This window comes from Lepidochelys olivacea (genome assembly GCF_965140295.1).
Source record: "Lepidochelys olivacea isolate rLepOli2 genome assembly, chromosome: 8".
NCBI lineage: Eukaryota > Metazoa > Chordata > Testudines > Cheloniidae > Lepidochelys > Lepidochelys olivacea.
The window spans coordinates 14,705,458-14,722,311 of record NC_140418.1 but is presented as its reverse complement, the minus strand read 5'-3'; the positions used below and the strand labels follow the sequence as shown (position 1 = coordinate 14,722,311).

General features: G+C 44.1%; 1 protein-coding gene across 8 annotated transcripts in view; it reads left to right on the top strand.

Moving 5' to 3' along the window:
- The first annotated feature begins 4,346 nt into the window (after nt 1–4,346).
- The window catches only part of ACSL6 (acyl-CoA synthetase long chain family member 6), a 111,790-nt gene continuing 99,282 nt past the window's right edge, over nt 4,347–16,854 (top strand). For 2 of the 8 annotated variants that reach the window (XM_084636208.1, XM_084636207.1), the window contains exons 1-3: nt 4,354–4,480; nt 9,848–9,977; nt 12,052–12,170. In XM_084636208.1, coding sequence (XP_084492334.1) covers nt 9,937–9,977; nt 12,052–12,170 — 160 coding nt within the window. In that variant the 5' untranslated portion in view covers nt 4,354–4,480; nt 9,848–9,936. Of the gene's footprint in view, nt 4,481–9,835; nt 9,978–12,047; nt 12,171–16,854 lie in introns of those variants that run through there. The other 6 variants (XM_084636212.1, XM_084636211.1, XM_084636202.1 and 3 more) reach the window with 5 other exon arrangements.

The following is a 16,854-nucleotide window of genomic DNA, read 5'->3' as shown; positions in this document are numbered from 1 at the left end:
TTTTAACAATGTCCTGGAAGGAAACACCAAATCGTCACTGATAAATTTTGCAGATGACGCAAAGATTGAGGAAGTAGTAAATAATGAAGAGGACAGATCACTGGTACAGAGTTATTTGGTTCTCTTGGTAAGATGGGCACAAGCAAACAAGGTGCCTTTTAATATGCCCAGATGTAAAGTTATACATCTAGGACTAAAGAATGTATGCCATACCTACAGGATGGGGGATTCTATCTTGGGAAGCAGTGACTCTGAAAAAGATTTGGGGGTCATGGTGAATAATCAACTAAAAACATGAGTTCCCAATGTGATGCCATGGCTGAAAGGACTAATGCTCTTCTTGGATGTATGAACAGGGGAATTCTGAGTAGGAGTAGAGAGATTATATTAGCTCTGTATTTAGCATTGGTGTGACCACTCCTGGAATACTGTGTCCAGTTCTGATGTCCACAATTCAAGAAGGATGTTGATAAATTGGAGAGGGTTCAGAGAAAAGCTATGAGAATAATTAAAGGATTGGAAAACATGCCTTATAGCAATGTACTCAAGGACCTCAATCTGTTTAGCTTCACTAGATATGGTTTAGGGATGATTTGATCACAGTTTGTATACCTATATGGGGAACAAAATTTGCTAATGGGCTCTTCAGTCCAGCAGGCAAACGTATAACAAGATCCAGTGCATGGAAATCGAAGTTAAACAAATTCAGACTGAAAGTAAGGCACACATTTTTAACAGTGATGTTAATTAACCACAGGAAAAATTTACCAAGGGTAGTGATGTATTCTCCATCATTACACATTTTTAAATCAAGACTGGATATTTTTCTACATGATATTCTCTAGTTCAAACAGACATTATTTTGGGGACGTTCTCTGACCTATGTTATGCAGGGTCTCAGACTAGATTATCACAGTCGTCTTTTCTGGCCTTAGAATCTGTGAATCATCACAGCCAGTGTAAGATAAGAATTTTAAATGTACAGCACAGCTGATCTGAGAGTGGAAGAGAACTGAGGTGCCCAATGGAAGGTAAATTATAGCTCCTCAGGTACATTTTCTGCATCATAGCAGCGGACTGAATATGCATTAATTTTAATCAACTGTAGTTCTCCAAATCTCACTTTAATAAAGTTCTCAGAATGTTATGGAAAAACCTTTTCTCGGGTGTATTTCAGCAAGTTTCCCATAAACTTACCGCAGACAGGTTTAGAAAGTATAAAACAGCAAATTGTGCCTAAAGCTGCAGTTCCTCTTTTTTTAAATGTGTCTTTGAAACAAAATATTAGGTAAATGAGATTTCTCCATAATCTGCATCATACTAGCAAAATTGGGGTTCTACCCGCATACAAATGCTGCATGATCATAACTCTCTGTGAGTCTTAGCAATTAAGTAGCCCTCTGTTAAACTGAGGTTTCCACAATCATTAAACCCATTTTAATCATTGTTCACTTGGATAAGGACCGTTTTTTCTCCTGACTTGATGGCTTATCAAAATCTACCCATGTTTTAAATGTTGCATATCGGATGACTTCCCTGGACTTCTGATTCAAAATGTTGGGAGTGATTTAAGTTATGCTATGCAGTCTGCTAACTGCAAACTAGAGTAAGCAGTGATGGGAACTTTTAGTTTGGGAACTCAGCAGTTCGCCCCCAAAAGATGGGATATCATGTAGGACTCAGGTTAATTTAATAATGGGTAGATTTTTCAAAAGTACCTAATGGAGCTAGGCACCCAGCTCCCATCAAGGAGATTATTTGGTGAGACTAAGCGATAACATGGAAGGCTATTTTAATGTATTTTGTGCCTCATGTTTGCTCTGGCAGTGCTGGTAGTTTAAAGGAATACGCAGTGTAATATTGCCAGTCACCTATAGGACTCAACTGATGAGATGTCACCTAGTATTAGAAGTTAGGGGTTAGAGTTTACATCAACTGCACAGAAAAGTGATAGGTGGAGATCGCTAGAAAGTTGGGTGAAAGAGGAGATTGGTGCAGACACAGTCTGCCCTAATTGGCATTTGGTTATTGATCAGACTGGAGGAGAATTTGAGGGAAGGAGTAGCATATGGAAGACAATGCCTGTCCCCCATGTGCACAGTTTAGCAGTTCCCTGCTTAGATTCCCCCTGGTCTTGTAGTGGCATGCAAGGGAGAGGCTAGCAAAGTAGCTCCTTGGGAGACGGAGAGGGGAGAATCCCACAGAGACAGCACACCCAGCTGACAGAGGGAGGGGCTGAACACCAAGCTGGTGAGGTTTTTTCTCTTTACAGTCAACAGGGTGGAAAGTTAGTTTTTCAGGAGACAACATGAAAATCATGTGGTCTGTTACTCATTTCAGTGGGTAGTTTAAAGGGGGGAGGTGCAGAGTCCACTCATTTAGACTGATAGGAGGTTGGAGCAGTTTAGATATCCTGGTGATGAGCACAATTTGAAAATAGTAGCTTTCCAGGTAGTTATATTTGATACTAGCAGGTAGGTTGCATTTGTTCCAGAGATGAGTGATGGATCTGACTGACTCAGAGATGTGAAGGATTTTAATCTTTTTGTAATGAAACGGAAGGTGAGGTGATGAGATCTCGATGGGTGTGAAAGTGGGAGACAGCATTGACTTTGAAATGTAGGGAAGTGCTGAGTCACTTTGTGTTGAGCCATGTCCTGTCATAGAAAATATTTTCCAACCCCTGGGTCAAGGTGATAAAGCCTTTACAGAGATAACTAGGGAGAGGTGGTGCCATTTCGTGGATATATCACATTCAACAAAAATTTGGTTAGAACAAGAAATTGAAGAAGAGTTTTGATTTTCCCATTCAGAATGTCGGTTTCATTTTTTAATTTTAGAGAATAAAATATAAAAAAATGTATAAGTCAAAATTGTAACAAAATGTTTTGATCTTATCAAACAAAATGTTTCAATCTACCCCAAACAAAGATTTTAACAGAATTTAAATGTTTACAGGAAATTACTAAATTATTTTTTCATTTTGGAATGAAAGGCATTTCAAAGTTGTGAAACTTCCCCCCCCCCCCCCAAATGAAAAATCCGGTTCCCTCACAGCTCTACTCCAGATCTCCCAGTGGCTGAGATGCTTCCCCAGCAGCCTGGGTACCCGCTCCCTGCACTGAGTCTGGAGAGCAGGGAGCAGTTTGCATGCTAGCACTGTGGAGTAACTGTGCTGATGGGTCAAACCAGCTTGATCTGAGCACCCCATCCTTCAGTTCTGAAAACCCAATAACAGTGCTACACTATCACAATTTTAGAAGTGCAAGAATTACCTAAGGAGAATCCGTTTCTCTTGCTGGAAAGCTCCCACCACTCTCATTCCTTCTACTGTAAAGAAAAACATGGGCCTTTCTCTACATTGGGAATTCTGCACCAGTTACAGCTGGCATAGCTGCACTGGTGCTGGTCCCTAATGTAGACAGGCAAAGCTGTAAAAGACATGATGTGCACCAGTGCAGTTTACCCTGGTTTCCAGGAGGGATAAACTGCACTGGTACAAATCACAGCTTATCGCAGTTTAGCCTGTCTGCTATACAGGTTTGCCCTAATGCATCTCCATCAAATGTTGAAACCCCCAGTCTAACCAAGACATTTTATTTTATTGTCACAGCTACCAACTCCCACACTTTGACTGGCAAAGGAACAGCACATGTGACTTCACCACTGGCCAGCCCTAGAATGCTCTGTGCCTCTGCTCTTTCTGCAAAGCCCTTCTCATACCCAGCAGCTGAGAGATTAATTTTCTGAGACCAGTACGTTCAGGAAAGGATGGAATAACTTACACCCCCAATATGCTTTGTCCAAATGTGCACCACACACCATGAAGACCAACTTGGCTCTCTGTTCTCTTGCATAGTCCTTCGCCGTATATGAAGACCTGAACATTTCCAGAGGCTCTGAGTGCCTACGGCTCCCATTGGCTTCAGGTGGAGTTTAACTGCTCAGCAGCTCTGACAATTGGGGCCTTTAGGAGCATTCTGGTGCATTGCTGCTGCAGGGCACAATATTTGGGCAATTTCTTTGGACACGGGTTAAACCACCAAATAAAGTTTTTCCCCTTCCCATCCCCTCTTTCCCCTCCCACTCCCCCTTGCTGCCTGGGCTGCTAGGTTTCCAGGGGGGGGAGGGGGAAATCGCTCATGTGCACATTAGTGAGCCCTACCCAAGTGGGATATACTGCCCCCTTTAAGAAGAAGCTAGAGGTCCCAGAGGAAGGGGGATTGCTAAAAATATCGTCCTATGCGGTGGGAGTAATTGACAAGCATGCTGTGCCTTGGAGCAAGCGGAGTGGTCGAGTCCCTGCTGGTGCCACTGTCTCAGTCTCTGCAGTGAATGTGCTGCAGTCCTCCCCCTCCTTCCCCCCAACCCTCCCCCCCACACACACTCAGTCTCTTCAGGCTGCCCATGCTGCAGCCAGATCCAGCAGGCATGCTCACCTTCTTCCTAGTGTCTGGTGGCTCCATCTGGCTGTTTATGGGTAAGTGCTGCTCTAGCTCTCGCCATTCCTCCTTGATGTTGCCTTTTCAATCCCTTTCTTGGCATTTATTACTATTCCCTCCCCCCTGTTCTGTATTATTTTTCATCCTCTCCTTTCTATTATAATCAGAATTAGGCTGCATGAATGTTATATCAGCAGAGGGGATGCTGTTTCGGTCCAGCAAGAGAGAAATGACAGCTCAGGACCTTTACAAATTAGGCCCTTTGTGAAATAACCTCTGTGCATTTGTCTTTACTCTGTTTCAGCTACTCAGCACGTTCATATCTTCTCTCTACCCTTCCCCCCCCCAGCAGTACAGTAAGATTGTTTCCGATACCTTTAGAGAAAAAAGAGGCAGAGAGAAACATGCAGTTAAAAGCTGAGATGGTTTAATCCATAGATGAATACTTAATATAATGCTGCATACATGTAATCTGAAAACTGCAGTGAAATATTAATGCAGCTTGATAAAGTAATTATAGCTGTGTGCTCAATTGAAAAGATTACATAATTCCTCTCCTCTGATCTCGCTGACTTATTCAGCTAGGTCCATCCTATATAATTTTGTTCAGATAGGGCTTTTTTCTCCTTATTATGTGTGTATGAGTAATGGGGGTGTGTACATATCTATATAGGTATATATCTAGAGAGTAGAGAGAATATATGCCATATTGCTTTGTTTGAACAAGCAATGACTTAAAGAGTGTCAGATCAGGCCAGAAGAATTACTGCATTCGTGTAATAGGTGTTCTTCTCTTTGGTACTTAAAGGCTCAGCTTTAAATGGTTGTAATCTGCTGCATAGATTCAATATTGAGTACTCCAAATGTGAGGGGTGGGAGGGGGAGGGAAAGAAGATGTTTCTAAGGAAAGGTAACTTCTAATATTTGTGCTTTATTTTTCTGACTAATAATATACTTTTCTCTAGACAAATACAGTCATCCAATTAGGAAGAAATGCAAAAAGGGAATGGTTTTAAAATGTAGCCTCTCTCTGCAGCGTTGGGTTAGATGTTCGAGCAAAAGGCACCAGAAACAGCATAGCTTGCAGTCGTGGTTAGTGCTCATATTTACTCTGCTTCTGTGGTTTCATTTTAGGAAAGGGAATATTTTAATGCTGAAACAAGTGAGTGCGTAATATCACTAGCCTAAATTTTGCTCTCATATATATGCTGGCTACTTCCATTTAAATTGGTGAGCTTTTGTCTGCTTATACCAGGGCCCTTAATCTGTTCCCATTGAAGTCAATGAAAAAACTGGCCCAGTGCTGAATTTGGCCCAGTGGAAATTGCATTTGCGTATCTGAAGGCAGAATTTGGCACAGTGACTTCAGGTAAATATATAAGGCCATGCTAGGGCTGCACTTGTTTCATAGGCCCAAAGACTGCCCTGAGTTACACTCCTGAATTCACTGGTGTAGAACAGAATTTGGCCTGTGCAGTGAAAGCACATGCTATGCAAGCATCTCTACCCCGTTCTCCGCATCATCTCCTGTACTAATCAGAAACTGGGGGTTGGACTCCACCGGTTTGGGCATTTATTTTGCTCAGTGGAGGCTCGTGTCCAAATGCATTTCACTTGTGAGCCGTTCGATTTGAGCCTGTGTCCATAGAGGCAAAAGTCTGCTGCCTGAACTCACTATGCCCTGTAATCCACATCCTATTTTACTTTACCATGTGGAGGTTGACTTTTATCCAACATTTTGACCTCAAATGAATACATTGCCTTTGAAAGGATGAGGCAGCTTTGTTGCCACTTCGCTGATACCACTATGGAGAAGAAGCAGAAGTGGAGATTCATAGTAATCACTAGTAAGCTCATTTGTTGAAAACGTATGTTGGAAAATAGGTATAAATGTCTGAACTGCATCGACCATAGTGGCTTAGCACTGGGGCAGCTGCATCATTGCTTGCTGTTCTGTAATTCATATACTCATTTTTCTAGCGTGGATCCACCCTCTAAGACACCACTTTCAGAAAAAGGAAGGATTAGCAGCTGTGCGGATTTACGTAAAATGCTGCCTATTACCATCCATTGCAGCCCAAAGCAAATGCTCGAATTTATTTCACTTAAGACTTCCAATCTGATAAGAATTGTCACCACAATTGGTTAGGACTAATCTGCTGAGCTACGTAGGCTTTTTAATCTATAATGTTAAACTTCTAAGAACAATTGTACGAATGAAGCAAAATTGAAGCTATTTAAAATACTGGAGAAAGTGATCCAAGAAAAAAAAAGCAATGTATAACAAATGGTTCCCTATAATTAGTACAAGCTTTCCATTGTCTTAATGGCTATTCTAGCCATAGTACTCCCACTGTAAGAGAAGTATTGTAAATAGATACTTGACAATTTCCCATATTACTCCAAAATAAAATACGTGCTCATCTGAAGAGGTTTTCACTTTAATAACAGGGACAGTGGTTAGGGCTATCCTGTCAACATCTTATTTCCACATTCAGCTATAGTGGGGCTTCTGTTGATGGTTGTACACAAGGTATATGATTCTGAAAAACCCTCTGCCCCCCTCCCACTTTAAGTGGTCTCTGTTTATCCATGTTATTCCTGCAGATGTTTCCATGTTTCAGACATGGTCTCAGTTAATAACTCAGCAGCTAAGGACATTCAGTTACCTTCTTTAGCCTCCCTTTAGCCTGTACTGCTATAACTTCCCCCCTTAAAGTATGATGTCTCACACACCTTTCTAAAATAGCCCATCAAAGAAAGAGGTGTGCACATAAAATCAAACTAACAGGAAGAAACACCTGTGCTGCTTGTGACCACATGGGGATCTGGTATCCAAAGCTTATGTGTTGAACAATGGCTAGTTCAGGGCCTGATCTTGCAAGCCTTTACTCATGTGCGTAGTCCTTCACAGCCTCATTGGAGTCCATTTTATATGTTCACAATAATAGCTATATTCAGTTTCTTTCAAGCTCACCATATTCTGACGTTTGCTGGATGCTAAAACTTCATGCTAGTTCCCACTCGGGGGCGATCCATCCATTCCACCATAGAATGGTGGAAACCCAGAAACCTTTTTGTAGTCACCAATGTTTTCCCAACCAGCCCTTGTCTATTTCGCCACACAGAGTACAGGTCTGGGCCCTTACCCTGCCCTATAAACTGACGGTTTGGACCCCACACCTGGGCAGGTGTCCCTGCTGGTCAATTGTGTGACAAGATCTTAATACAGGGGGCTCTCTATCAACGAGATTAACAAAAACTGCTATGCCTGTCCAATGCCAACAAGATCTTCCCGAGCTTCTCCCAGGCATAACTATCGACTCCTGAGAGTCCTCTCCCATAGGCAGGGCAGCATCTCTGATTTGCTTTTGTGTTTAAAAGGCTCGTTTAAGGTGGAGAACTCTGAGTTCTAGTGTATTTTTCCTTAAGAAAAGAAAAATTAAGTCAGAATGCATTTAATAAAAAAAGACGATCACAGTTAAGTGAATAATAGTAACTGGGTGTATGTGTGGGGGAGCAGAAAGATGACAAGGCCTATATTGTGCTTTTTTCAGCCCCTTTTGCTGATGTCATTTACAGTTAGGCAGCAAGAAAGTGTTCAGTGCTGTACAAGACAAAAATTAAGGGCAGTACCTGACTCGGAGGAGTTCACTGTCAGAAAGACAGATGTATAAATCCAGACATTCTGAGGAAATGCTGACTCTTCTGTAACATCAAAATCATAAGTCATATTTGGGTCGTGAAAGCCTTTCTTTAATGTGGGTTAGTGTCCAGGGGCATGTGGTGGCACTGGGTAATTCCATGCCAGTGGACAGCCTAGAAGAAGTCACAAAGATGAGAGTGGGAGAAGGAAACCAAAGGAATTGCAAGCCTGGCATCAAGGATAGAGAGAAGGGGACCAAGGGGCCCATAAGAATTAAGATTGGTTTTGTAGGCCCAGGTGGGTTATGTAGGGCCTTGAAAGCAAGGATAAAGAATTGACATGGTCAAGATGCTAATTTTATCATTTGTGTTTTGAATAGTACTGTGAGATTTGAGGAGACCAGGTAGGAAGAAAATAAATCAGTGAGAATAGCCAGAGCATTAAAATAGGTTGAGCCATAATGACTCCTTAAACCATAGTCCCCTGATTAAGAAATATTTTCTGATATACCTTCGGGATTGAAGCTTGGTGGCCACCTGACGTTGTTCAGACTAAGTGATGAAATGATACCTTGAATGATCACTTCTGTCGACAATTTTTTTAACTTATGCTGCTTTTTAGAGAAAACTCTTGTCATTTGAAGTGGGGATGGTTCCTCAACAGTCTGCCTAGTTGGCTGCTGTGGAGCTTGGGCCCTCAGTCTCCTGGGGTTAGATTCACAAAGGGACTTGGGCATTGCCATCGTCAGCATTACAATACCTAACTCTAGGCACCTAGCATATCACTGGGATTCAGAAAGCCTGAGCTAGGGGAAGTTGAGGGGAGATAGGCCTGAAGAATGGGATTCACAAAAGTCAGCTCCCCACCTAAAATAGCCAGTGGTAGCTGCCCAGAAGAGGGTAGTGTCCTAAGTCCCGCCCCAGCGCCTCTGTGAGGGAGTTTGACTGGAGTTTGGAGGGTGGTGCCTGCCCTCTGTTTGGAATTCGCAGCTGTGTAATCCTCTCCTGGAGTTAGGCATCTAAGGCATTTCTTGCGACAATCCAATGGGGTGGGGGCAGGACCTCCCTTATGACTTTTAGCCCCATTGCTAGGGTACTCACCTGGCTTGTGGGAGACCCTCCATTCAAGTTCCCCCCTCTGCTGGATGATAGGGGATATGAACAGATCTCTGCCATTTCACAGGTGAGTGTCCAAACCACAGAGCTAATGGAGAACACCTTCAACAGGCGAGATTGAGGGAGACCCGCATCAGAATATCCCTTAGCCCTGTTCAAATCTTTTCTCCCTCTCAGGCAGAGCAGGCATTTGAACTGGGGATCCCCCACATCCCAGGTGAGTACTCTAACCTTTGGGCTAAAAGTTGCAAGGGAGATCATCGCCCTCCCCTGCATGGGTATTTTGTGTGGAGATAGGCATACTCCGAGCTTCCCTAATGGATCAGGCCCTGCTGGTGAGTTAGGCAAAGGAACACCTATCTTCCCCCAGTTTGTGAATCACACTGTGGCTTAGGCATCCAGAGAGCTCAAGTGAGGCAGTGCAGAGGCTAAAACTTAGGCACATAGGGAACTCTCACTGCAAAAACTTAGGTGCCAAGTGAGGTTAGGCACCGACAGCATTCGGTAGCAGCTGAGCAGGGGTTTTGTGAATACCAGTGGTGTCTAAATCAAAGATATAGCCTATTGAAGTGGCAGTTAAATTTGTGAACCTACCCCTTGGATCCTCAACAGCCTGCAGGGTGACTGGTGATTTCTGCACACAGGGTAGTGTATCTGCCCCTGTTGTAAGAGGGGAAGAATTGCTCATGCGTGAGATTCCACCCCAAGACAAGGAAGAACAAGAAACCCGAACATGAGGTGGATGCTTTCAGAGACACCAGCACTGGAAAAGAGGTACAGTTTGCCCCATAACTGTGATACCACCTTTTTTGCTGGCACTCTTCACTTTGGAACAAGCCTCACGCGAGCCATCTCCCGCACACTGAACTAATAACTTGCTCTACTCTTAGCAAACTTCTCCCATCCCATCCACCCTGCATGAAACTTCCTGCAGTTTCTGGAGCCAGGTGGAGAATGGTAATTCTGTCTGGCAGAGGATTCTGATATTTCACAACTTGGTGGTGTTCTGATTCAGCATAAACAGCCCCCACCCCGTCTCCCTCCTGCCCCCCCATTTCAAAATTCTCCATGAAAGGGAACGGAGCCTTGTTTTGGGACACCATGCTTTCCCTGGCTCCAGGCAAGCCTGCGTGGTGGGATGCTGAGGAGCTGGAGTCTGTAAGCCTGGGCCACTGAGGAGCCGTGATCTCGGGAATCAGGGCTTCCTGGACTTCCAGGCTCTTGGCTCCCTATCATCCTACAAAACAGACTGCTGCTGGAAATATGGAGCCACACTGGCTCACCTGTTTTGGGACTGTCCAAAGATACAATCCTTTTGGCTTGAAGTAGGCAGCAGGATTAAAATGATAATGGATACTTCCTTAAAAATTACTTCCCAGAACTGTGTTTTGGGATCTATCCCATCATTTGGGAAACTCTCCAACTCACGGAAAGCTTGGTCCTCTAGAGCAGAGCTTGTAGCCAAACAACTCATATTGCTTAGATGGAATAGGAGATAGAAGCTGGGCTCAGCTTGGCTGACCTAGAGAACAGGTGAGACAGGGTGGGTGAGGTAATATGTTTGTGGGACCAACTTCTGTGAGTGAGAGAGACAAGTTTTCGAGCTAACTCAGAGCTCTTCTTCAGGTTTTGAAAATGTACTCAGAGAACAAGTAACATTTCCCAGAAGAGGGACCTCAAACAAATTTGAAAAGATTTGGTGTAACTTTTTAGAAACCTTTGATTAACTCCGTCCCACTCCTTTACTTTTTTTGTTCTCTTTGTTCTTTTTGCTGTTCTCTCCTTCTTTGGGGGGGAGGGGCGAATGTTTAAAAAAACTTAAGATTATGATTTAGAGGAATACAAAACAAAACCCTTAATGCTATTTGCCTGTACTCCAATATTCTCTCCTATCAGGTGCGGGGCTTATGCCACAAGTCCTCTCTTGGCACTGCAGGACAAACAGTAATGACAATCAGGACCGGATTAACCTTTTGTGGGCCCAACACCAAACATATTTGTGGGCCCCCATGAGGCTTTGGAGCATGGTGTGGGGGAGGACAGTCCCCGGAGTGAGGGGCCGGCCAGAGGCAATAGGGCATGGTACGGCGGGTGCAGCTCCACTTCATCCAGCCTAGTGCAAGGGCAATGTTTACAAACCGGCAATTGCCAGACACGCACTGGCCCACCTGGCTCTGTGCTGCCAGCATGCCCCTTCCCCTCAGGGGTGGGCCCATGCCACGCCACATAGCCTCCCCGTCCAACACCCCCTGACTTCCTATGCCAGTGCCCCTGACACCTGCTATGCCCAGCGCCCCTCCAGACCTCTCACCACAAATGCACAGTGCCCTGCACACCACCACCCTGACCAGTGCGCCTCTCATACCCCCACAACTACCCAACACCCCACACAAAACAATCCACTCCCTAGCACCCCAACACACACAGATCTCCACTACTACCCACTACCCAGTGCCCTTCCCCACAGCCCCACCACCACAGCTACACAGCACTCCACACAGACCCCCCCACTGGCCCAGCGCCCCCCCAGCAGACCCCCTCACTGCCTAGTATCCCCAAACATACAAAATTCCCCCACTGCCCAGCACTGCCCCCACCCTCTCACACTGTTTTATATCCTCCTTGGACATATTCAGGAATTGGTCCTGTATCATCAAATCCCACATTCCTCCAAAGTTAGTTACAGCCCGTCCGTTGAGCCATTTATCAAACAGATCTGTCATCTGGTTTACATAAGCCACATTGCTTAGTCCAGGTCCTCTCTTAAGGGCTCTAAATTTTACTCTGTAAGTTTCAGGTGTAACTTGAAATTGTTTTAAAACCAAATCCTTGAATTTATTATAGTCAGAAGCCTCCTCAATAGGCATCTTATTGAATATGTCCAGAGCTCTTCCAGTCAATTTTGCGACCAACGTGGTCATCTTGTGATCTTCAGGAATTTGATGGAGTGTGCACAGTCTCTCAAAGGTGAGAAAATATCAGCAATATCAATGGATTCATCATACTGTGGACATAGTTGCTCCCATTTGTGGATTGTTGGGGAAGGATTGTTAGGGTTATTTGGTATATTCTGCTGAGCCTTTGCCTTCTCCATCTCCAGTGCATGCTTCTTCTCTTTTTCCTTTGCCTCCATTTCTCTCCTGTGGGCAGCCTCCATTTCTTTTTCTTTTGCTTCCATTCCTCTCCTGTGGGCAGCCTCCCTTTCCTTTTCTTTGGCTGCCATTTCTTTTTCTTTTGCCTCCGTTTCCATCTGTCTGAGTTCTACCCATCTTTCATGTACCTTTTGTTTTTCCTCAGCTTCAAATCTGACTAATTCCAGCTTCTGTTGAACAGTGCAGTCTGTCATCCTAACCTCTCTGTTTTTAACTAACTTTACACCCGAGAGTTAGAAAGAAAACAAAACAAACAAAAAAAACTGGCTTGTAAAATTTTGCTGTGCTGTAACCTGATACCTTTTTCTCTGATAGCTGTTCTCAGCCTACAGAAAAATCCTTTTGTTATGCCTGCTCCTCTGTCCCCCAGGCAGAGAGACAGAATCTACAGCTGCAATCACCTTTTACAAAACCTTTTAAAATCCTTCTGTGCTTCTGGTTCAAAATAATCTCTGATTCGAAATGATCTCCGGTTCAAAATGATCACACCGCTCTGCCACCATTTCAAGGTTCCTTCCCCACTCTGAACTCTAGGGTACAGACGTGGGAACCTGCCTGAAGGATCCCCTAAGTTTATTCTTACCAGCTTAGGTTACAAACTTCACCAAAATGCAAACTTTGCCTTGTCCTTGAACTGTATGCTGCCACCATCAGGCATTTAAACAAAGAACAGGGAAAGAGCCCACTTGGAGACGTCTTCCCCCAAAATATCTCACCAAGCCCTACACCCACTTTCCTGGGGAAGGCTTGATAAGAATCCTCACCAATTTGTACAGGTGAACACACACCCAAACCCTTGGATCTTAGGAACAATGAAAAATCAATCAGGTACCCAAAAGAAGAATTTTAATTAAAGAAAAGGTAAAAGAATCACCTCTGTAAAATCAGGATGGTAAATACCTTACAGGGTAATCAGATTCAAAACATAGAGAATCCTTCTAGGCAAAAACCTTAAGTTACAGAAAAACACAATAACAGGAATATACATTCCATCCAGCACAGCTCCTCTGCGCCCTGGCACTGACAGGCAGGTGGCTGGCCACCAGTCAAGAGGAGCGAGCAGGAGCTGGTGAGTGGATCCAGGGGGCAAAGAGAAGCCCTGTAGAGAGGAGTGAGTGGTGGGGTCGAAGAGGGGATGGAGAGGAGCCAGTGACTCAGGGTGCAGTGCAAATGGAGCAGGCTTGGCTGGGGCTCTTTTTGAGTGTGGGCCCGGTGCCATGGCGCCACTATAAACCCGCTACTGATGACAATTGCACTTGTATTACTTCAGGTAGCAAAGATATCTGTAGAATGGATACCGGATAGGGGCAGAGGTCTTGGGTAAAGTTGCTCCATTTTTTATATAGTCATCATTCACAGTAAAACCACATTTCAGACGTTGATGTGTGAGCAAGCAATTTACAACATTTTCACGAGAAATGGCTACATCAAACAATTCATAAGAAAAACCTCATTTAGTTGGGAAACTTAAAACACACATAAACATTCTCTTAGATATTTTCTCTGTTACAGGTGATGTGTGGAGGTCAAATGGGGTCATAGTTTTTAAGGCCACAAGGGACAATAGGTCATCTAGTCTGATCTTCTGTGTCTCACAGGCAATTAAATTTCACCCAGTCACCCCTGGATTAAGTCCAATAACCAGGGCCTCCCAGAGGATTCAGGGGGCCTGGGGTCTTCGGTGGTGGGGGTCCTTCCACTCCAGGTCTTCAGGGCACTTCGCCGAAGACATGGAGTGGGAGGACTACCGCCGCTGAAGACCAAGAGCAGAAGAAGCAGTGTAGCGCAAGTGGAGTGGGCTTGGCTGGTGCCCCTTTTGAGTGTGGGCCCGGTGCCATGGCACCACTATAAACCCACTATTGATGACAATTGCACTTGTATTACTTCAGGTAGCAAAGATATCTGTAGAATGGATACCGGATAGGGGCAGAGGTCTTGGGTAAAGTTGTTCCATTTTTTATATAGTCATCATTCACAGTAAAACCACATTTCAGACGTTGATGTGTGAGCAAGCAATTTACAACATCTTTACGAGAAATGGCTACATCAAACAAGTCATCAGAAAAACCTCATTTAGTTGGGAAACTTAAAACACACATAAATATTCTCTTAGATATTTTCTCTGTTACAGGTGATGTGTGGAGATCAAATGGGTCATAGTTTTTAAGGCCACAAGGGACAATAGGTCATCTAGTCTGATCTTCTGTGTCTCACAGGCAATTAAATTTCACCCAGTCACCCCTGGATTAAGTCCAATAACCAGGGCCTCCCAGAGGATTCAGGGGGCCTGGAGTCTTCGGCGGTGGGGGTCCTTCCACTCCAGGTCTTCGGGGCACTTCGCAGAAGACATGGAGTGGAAGGACCCCCACCACCGAATTGCCGCCGAAGACCAAGAGCAGAAGAAGCGGTGGCGGGTCCTTCACTCCGAGTGTGTTCGGTGGCACTGAAGGAGCCCCCGCCACCGAAGTGCTACTGAAGACTCCCATGGGGACCCCTGAAAATGTTTGTGGGGGCCCAGCAGGACCGGGGGTGTGGGGCAAATTGCCCCGCTTGCCCCCCTCCCCGGGCGGCCCTGCCAATAACATATGTTTGATGAAATCATACCCTCCAGAAAGGCTTCCAGTCTAGATCTGAAGATACCAAGAGAAAGAGAACCCAATACTTGGTAGTTTGTTCCAATGCCGAATCACCATCACTGTTAAAAAAAAAATGTGTCTAATTTTGAATTTTGATTTGTGTGGATTGAGCTTCTTGCTATCGGTTCTAGTTATTCCTGGATTAGCCTCCTAAAGCACTTAAGCGCTTTAGAAAAATTGACTCCTAATGAATAAAAATGTAATAAACCTAGGTTGCTCATGGACCATCTATAGTCCGATATGTATAGAAATTATTGGGTAACTTGGAGTAAGGATTGCCTTTGGGTTAATTAGATGGTTCTTCATGGAAAATTTGAAAAGACAGAAAAAAGGGTTAATATCACTGTATGCCTCACTTGCTCTAGTTTATTTAACCGTCTCTGTATGTAAGCCATTGATCTGAATGAATTCTCTCCAGTCGTCTATTGACCTGCGGGAAAAGACTGCATTAGCAGACAGTATTTGCATAAACACACCTAATCTGCCTACAGTGATCAATTGGCATATCTGCTTTAGCAAGGTGATCAAGTTTGGTTGTTTTAGGCTAAAATTCTCTTAAGTCGTGGATGCCGGGGTAAGGAAATGTAGTTACCCTTACTGCATGACTAAACTGTACTTCCTAGGCCCTAACTGAAGGGTCACCTAACTGAGGGGTAGTAAAGTAAATCTAAGTGAAGGTCAGAGGGGGTGGGATAGGAGAGGGCTCTGTTTTAAGGTTCCGAGGTGCTATTTGAACCTTCCCCTCCAGAGTGTAAAGATAGAGCTGATTAGATTCAGTTAAGAGTCCTTGTCTCTTCTTAGTGACTACTAGGGCTGAATGCACCAATAGATTGGTCTAGGGAGTTGAGTCTTCGGTCCCGTGAGGGGACAGTGTGCTGGTGAAAGACACTGTAAAGGAGGCAGCAGCAGTAGGGAGGTTCTCCACCACCCGCTGAAATCACTAAGAACTGGGCTCCACATACATCCTCTATCTCTATTTTAATCACAATTGTTAACAAAGCGAGATAAATACAACAAAAGGGTGGGGAGTCTCTGTGTGCTGTTTCTGTTGTTACAAAGTATCACTTTGAGTCCAAAAACCAAGAGAGCTCCCTCTTAATTAGGAATACCCTGGAATTTAAACTATGGGGAATCAAACTCATTTGTGATTTTAATACAGAACTTCTTTAATATGATCCAACAAGTCCACTCAGTCCTACTTCTTGTTCAGCCAGTCGCTCAGACAAACAGGTTTGTTTTCATTTGCAGGAGATAATGCTGCCCACTTCTTGTTTACAATGTCACCTGAAAGTGAGAACAGGCATTTGCATGCCACTGTTGTAGTCAGCAGTGCAAGATATTTACATGCCAGATGCGCTAAAGATTCATATGTCCCTTCATGCTTCAACCACCATTCCAGAGGACATGCGTCCATGCTGATGATGATGCTTGATAACGATCCAAAGCAGTGCTGACTGGCGCATGTTAATTTTCATGAATTCATTAATTTTCAGATGCCACCAGCAGAAGGTTGATTTTCATTTTTAGTGGTTCAGATTCTGTAATTACCACATTGGGGTGTTGCTCTTTTAAGACTTCTGAAAGCATGCTCCTCACCCTGTCCCTCTCAGATTTTGGAAGGCACTTCAGATTTTTAAATCTTGGGTCGAGTGCTGTGCTATCTTTAGAAATCTCACAATAGTACCTTCTTTGCCTTTTGTCAAATCTGCAGTGACGATGTTCTTATAATGAACAACATGTGCTGGGTCACCATCCGAGATGGCTATAACATGAAATGTATGGCAGAATGTGAGTAAAACACAGAACAGGGGACATACAATTCTTCCCCAAGGAGTTTAGTCACAAATTGAATTAACACATTAT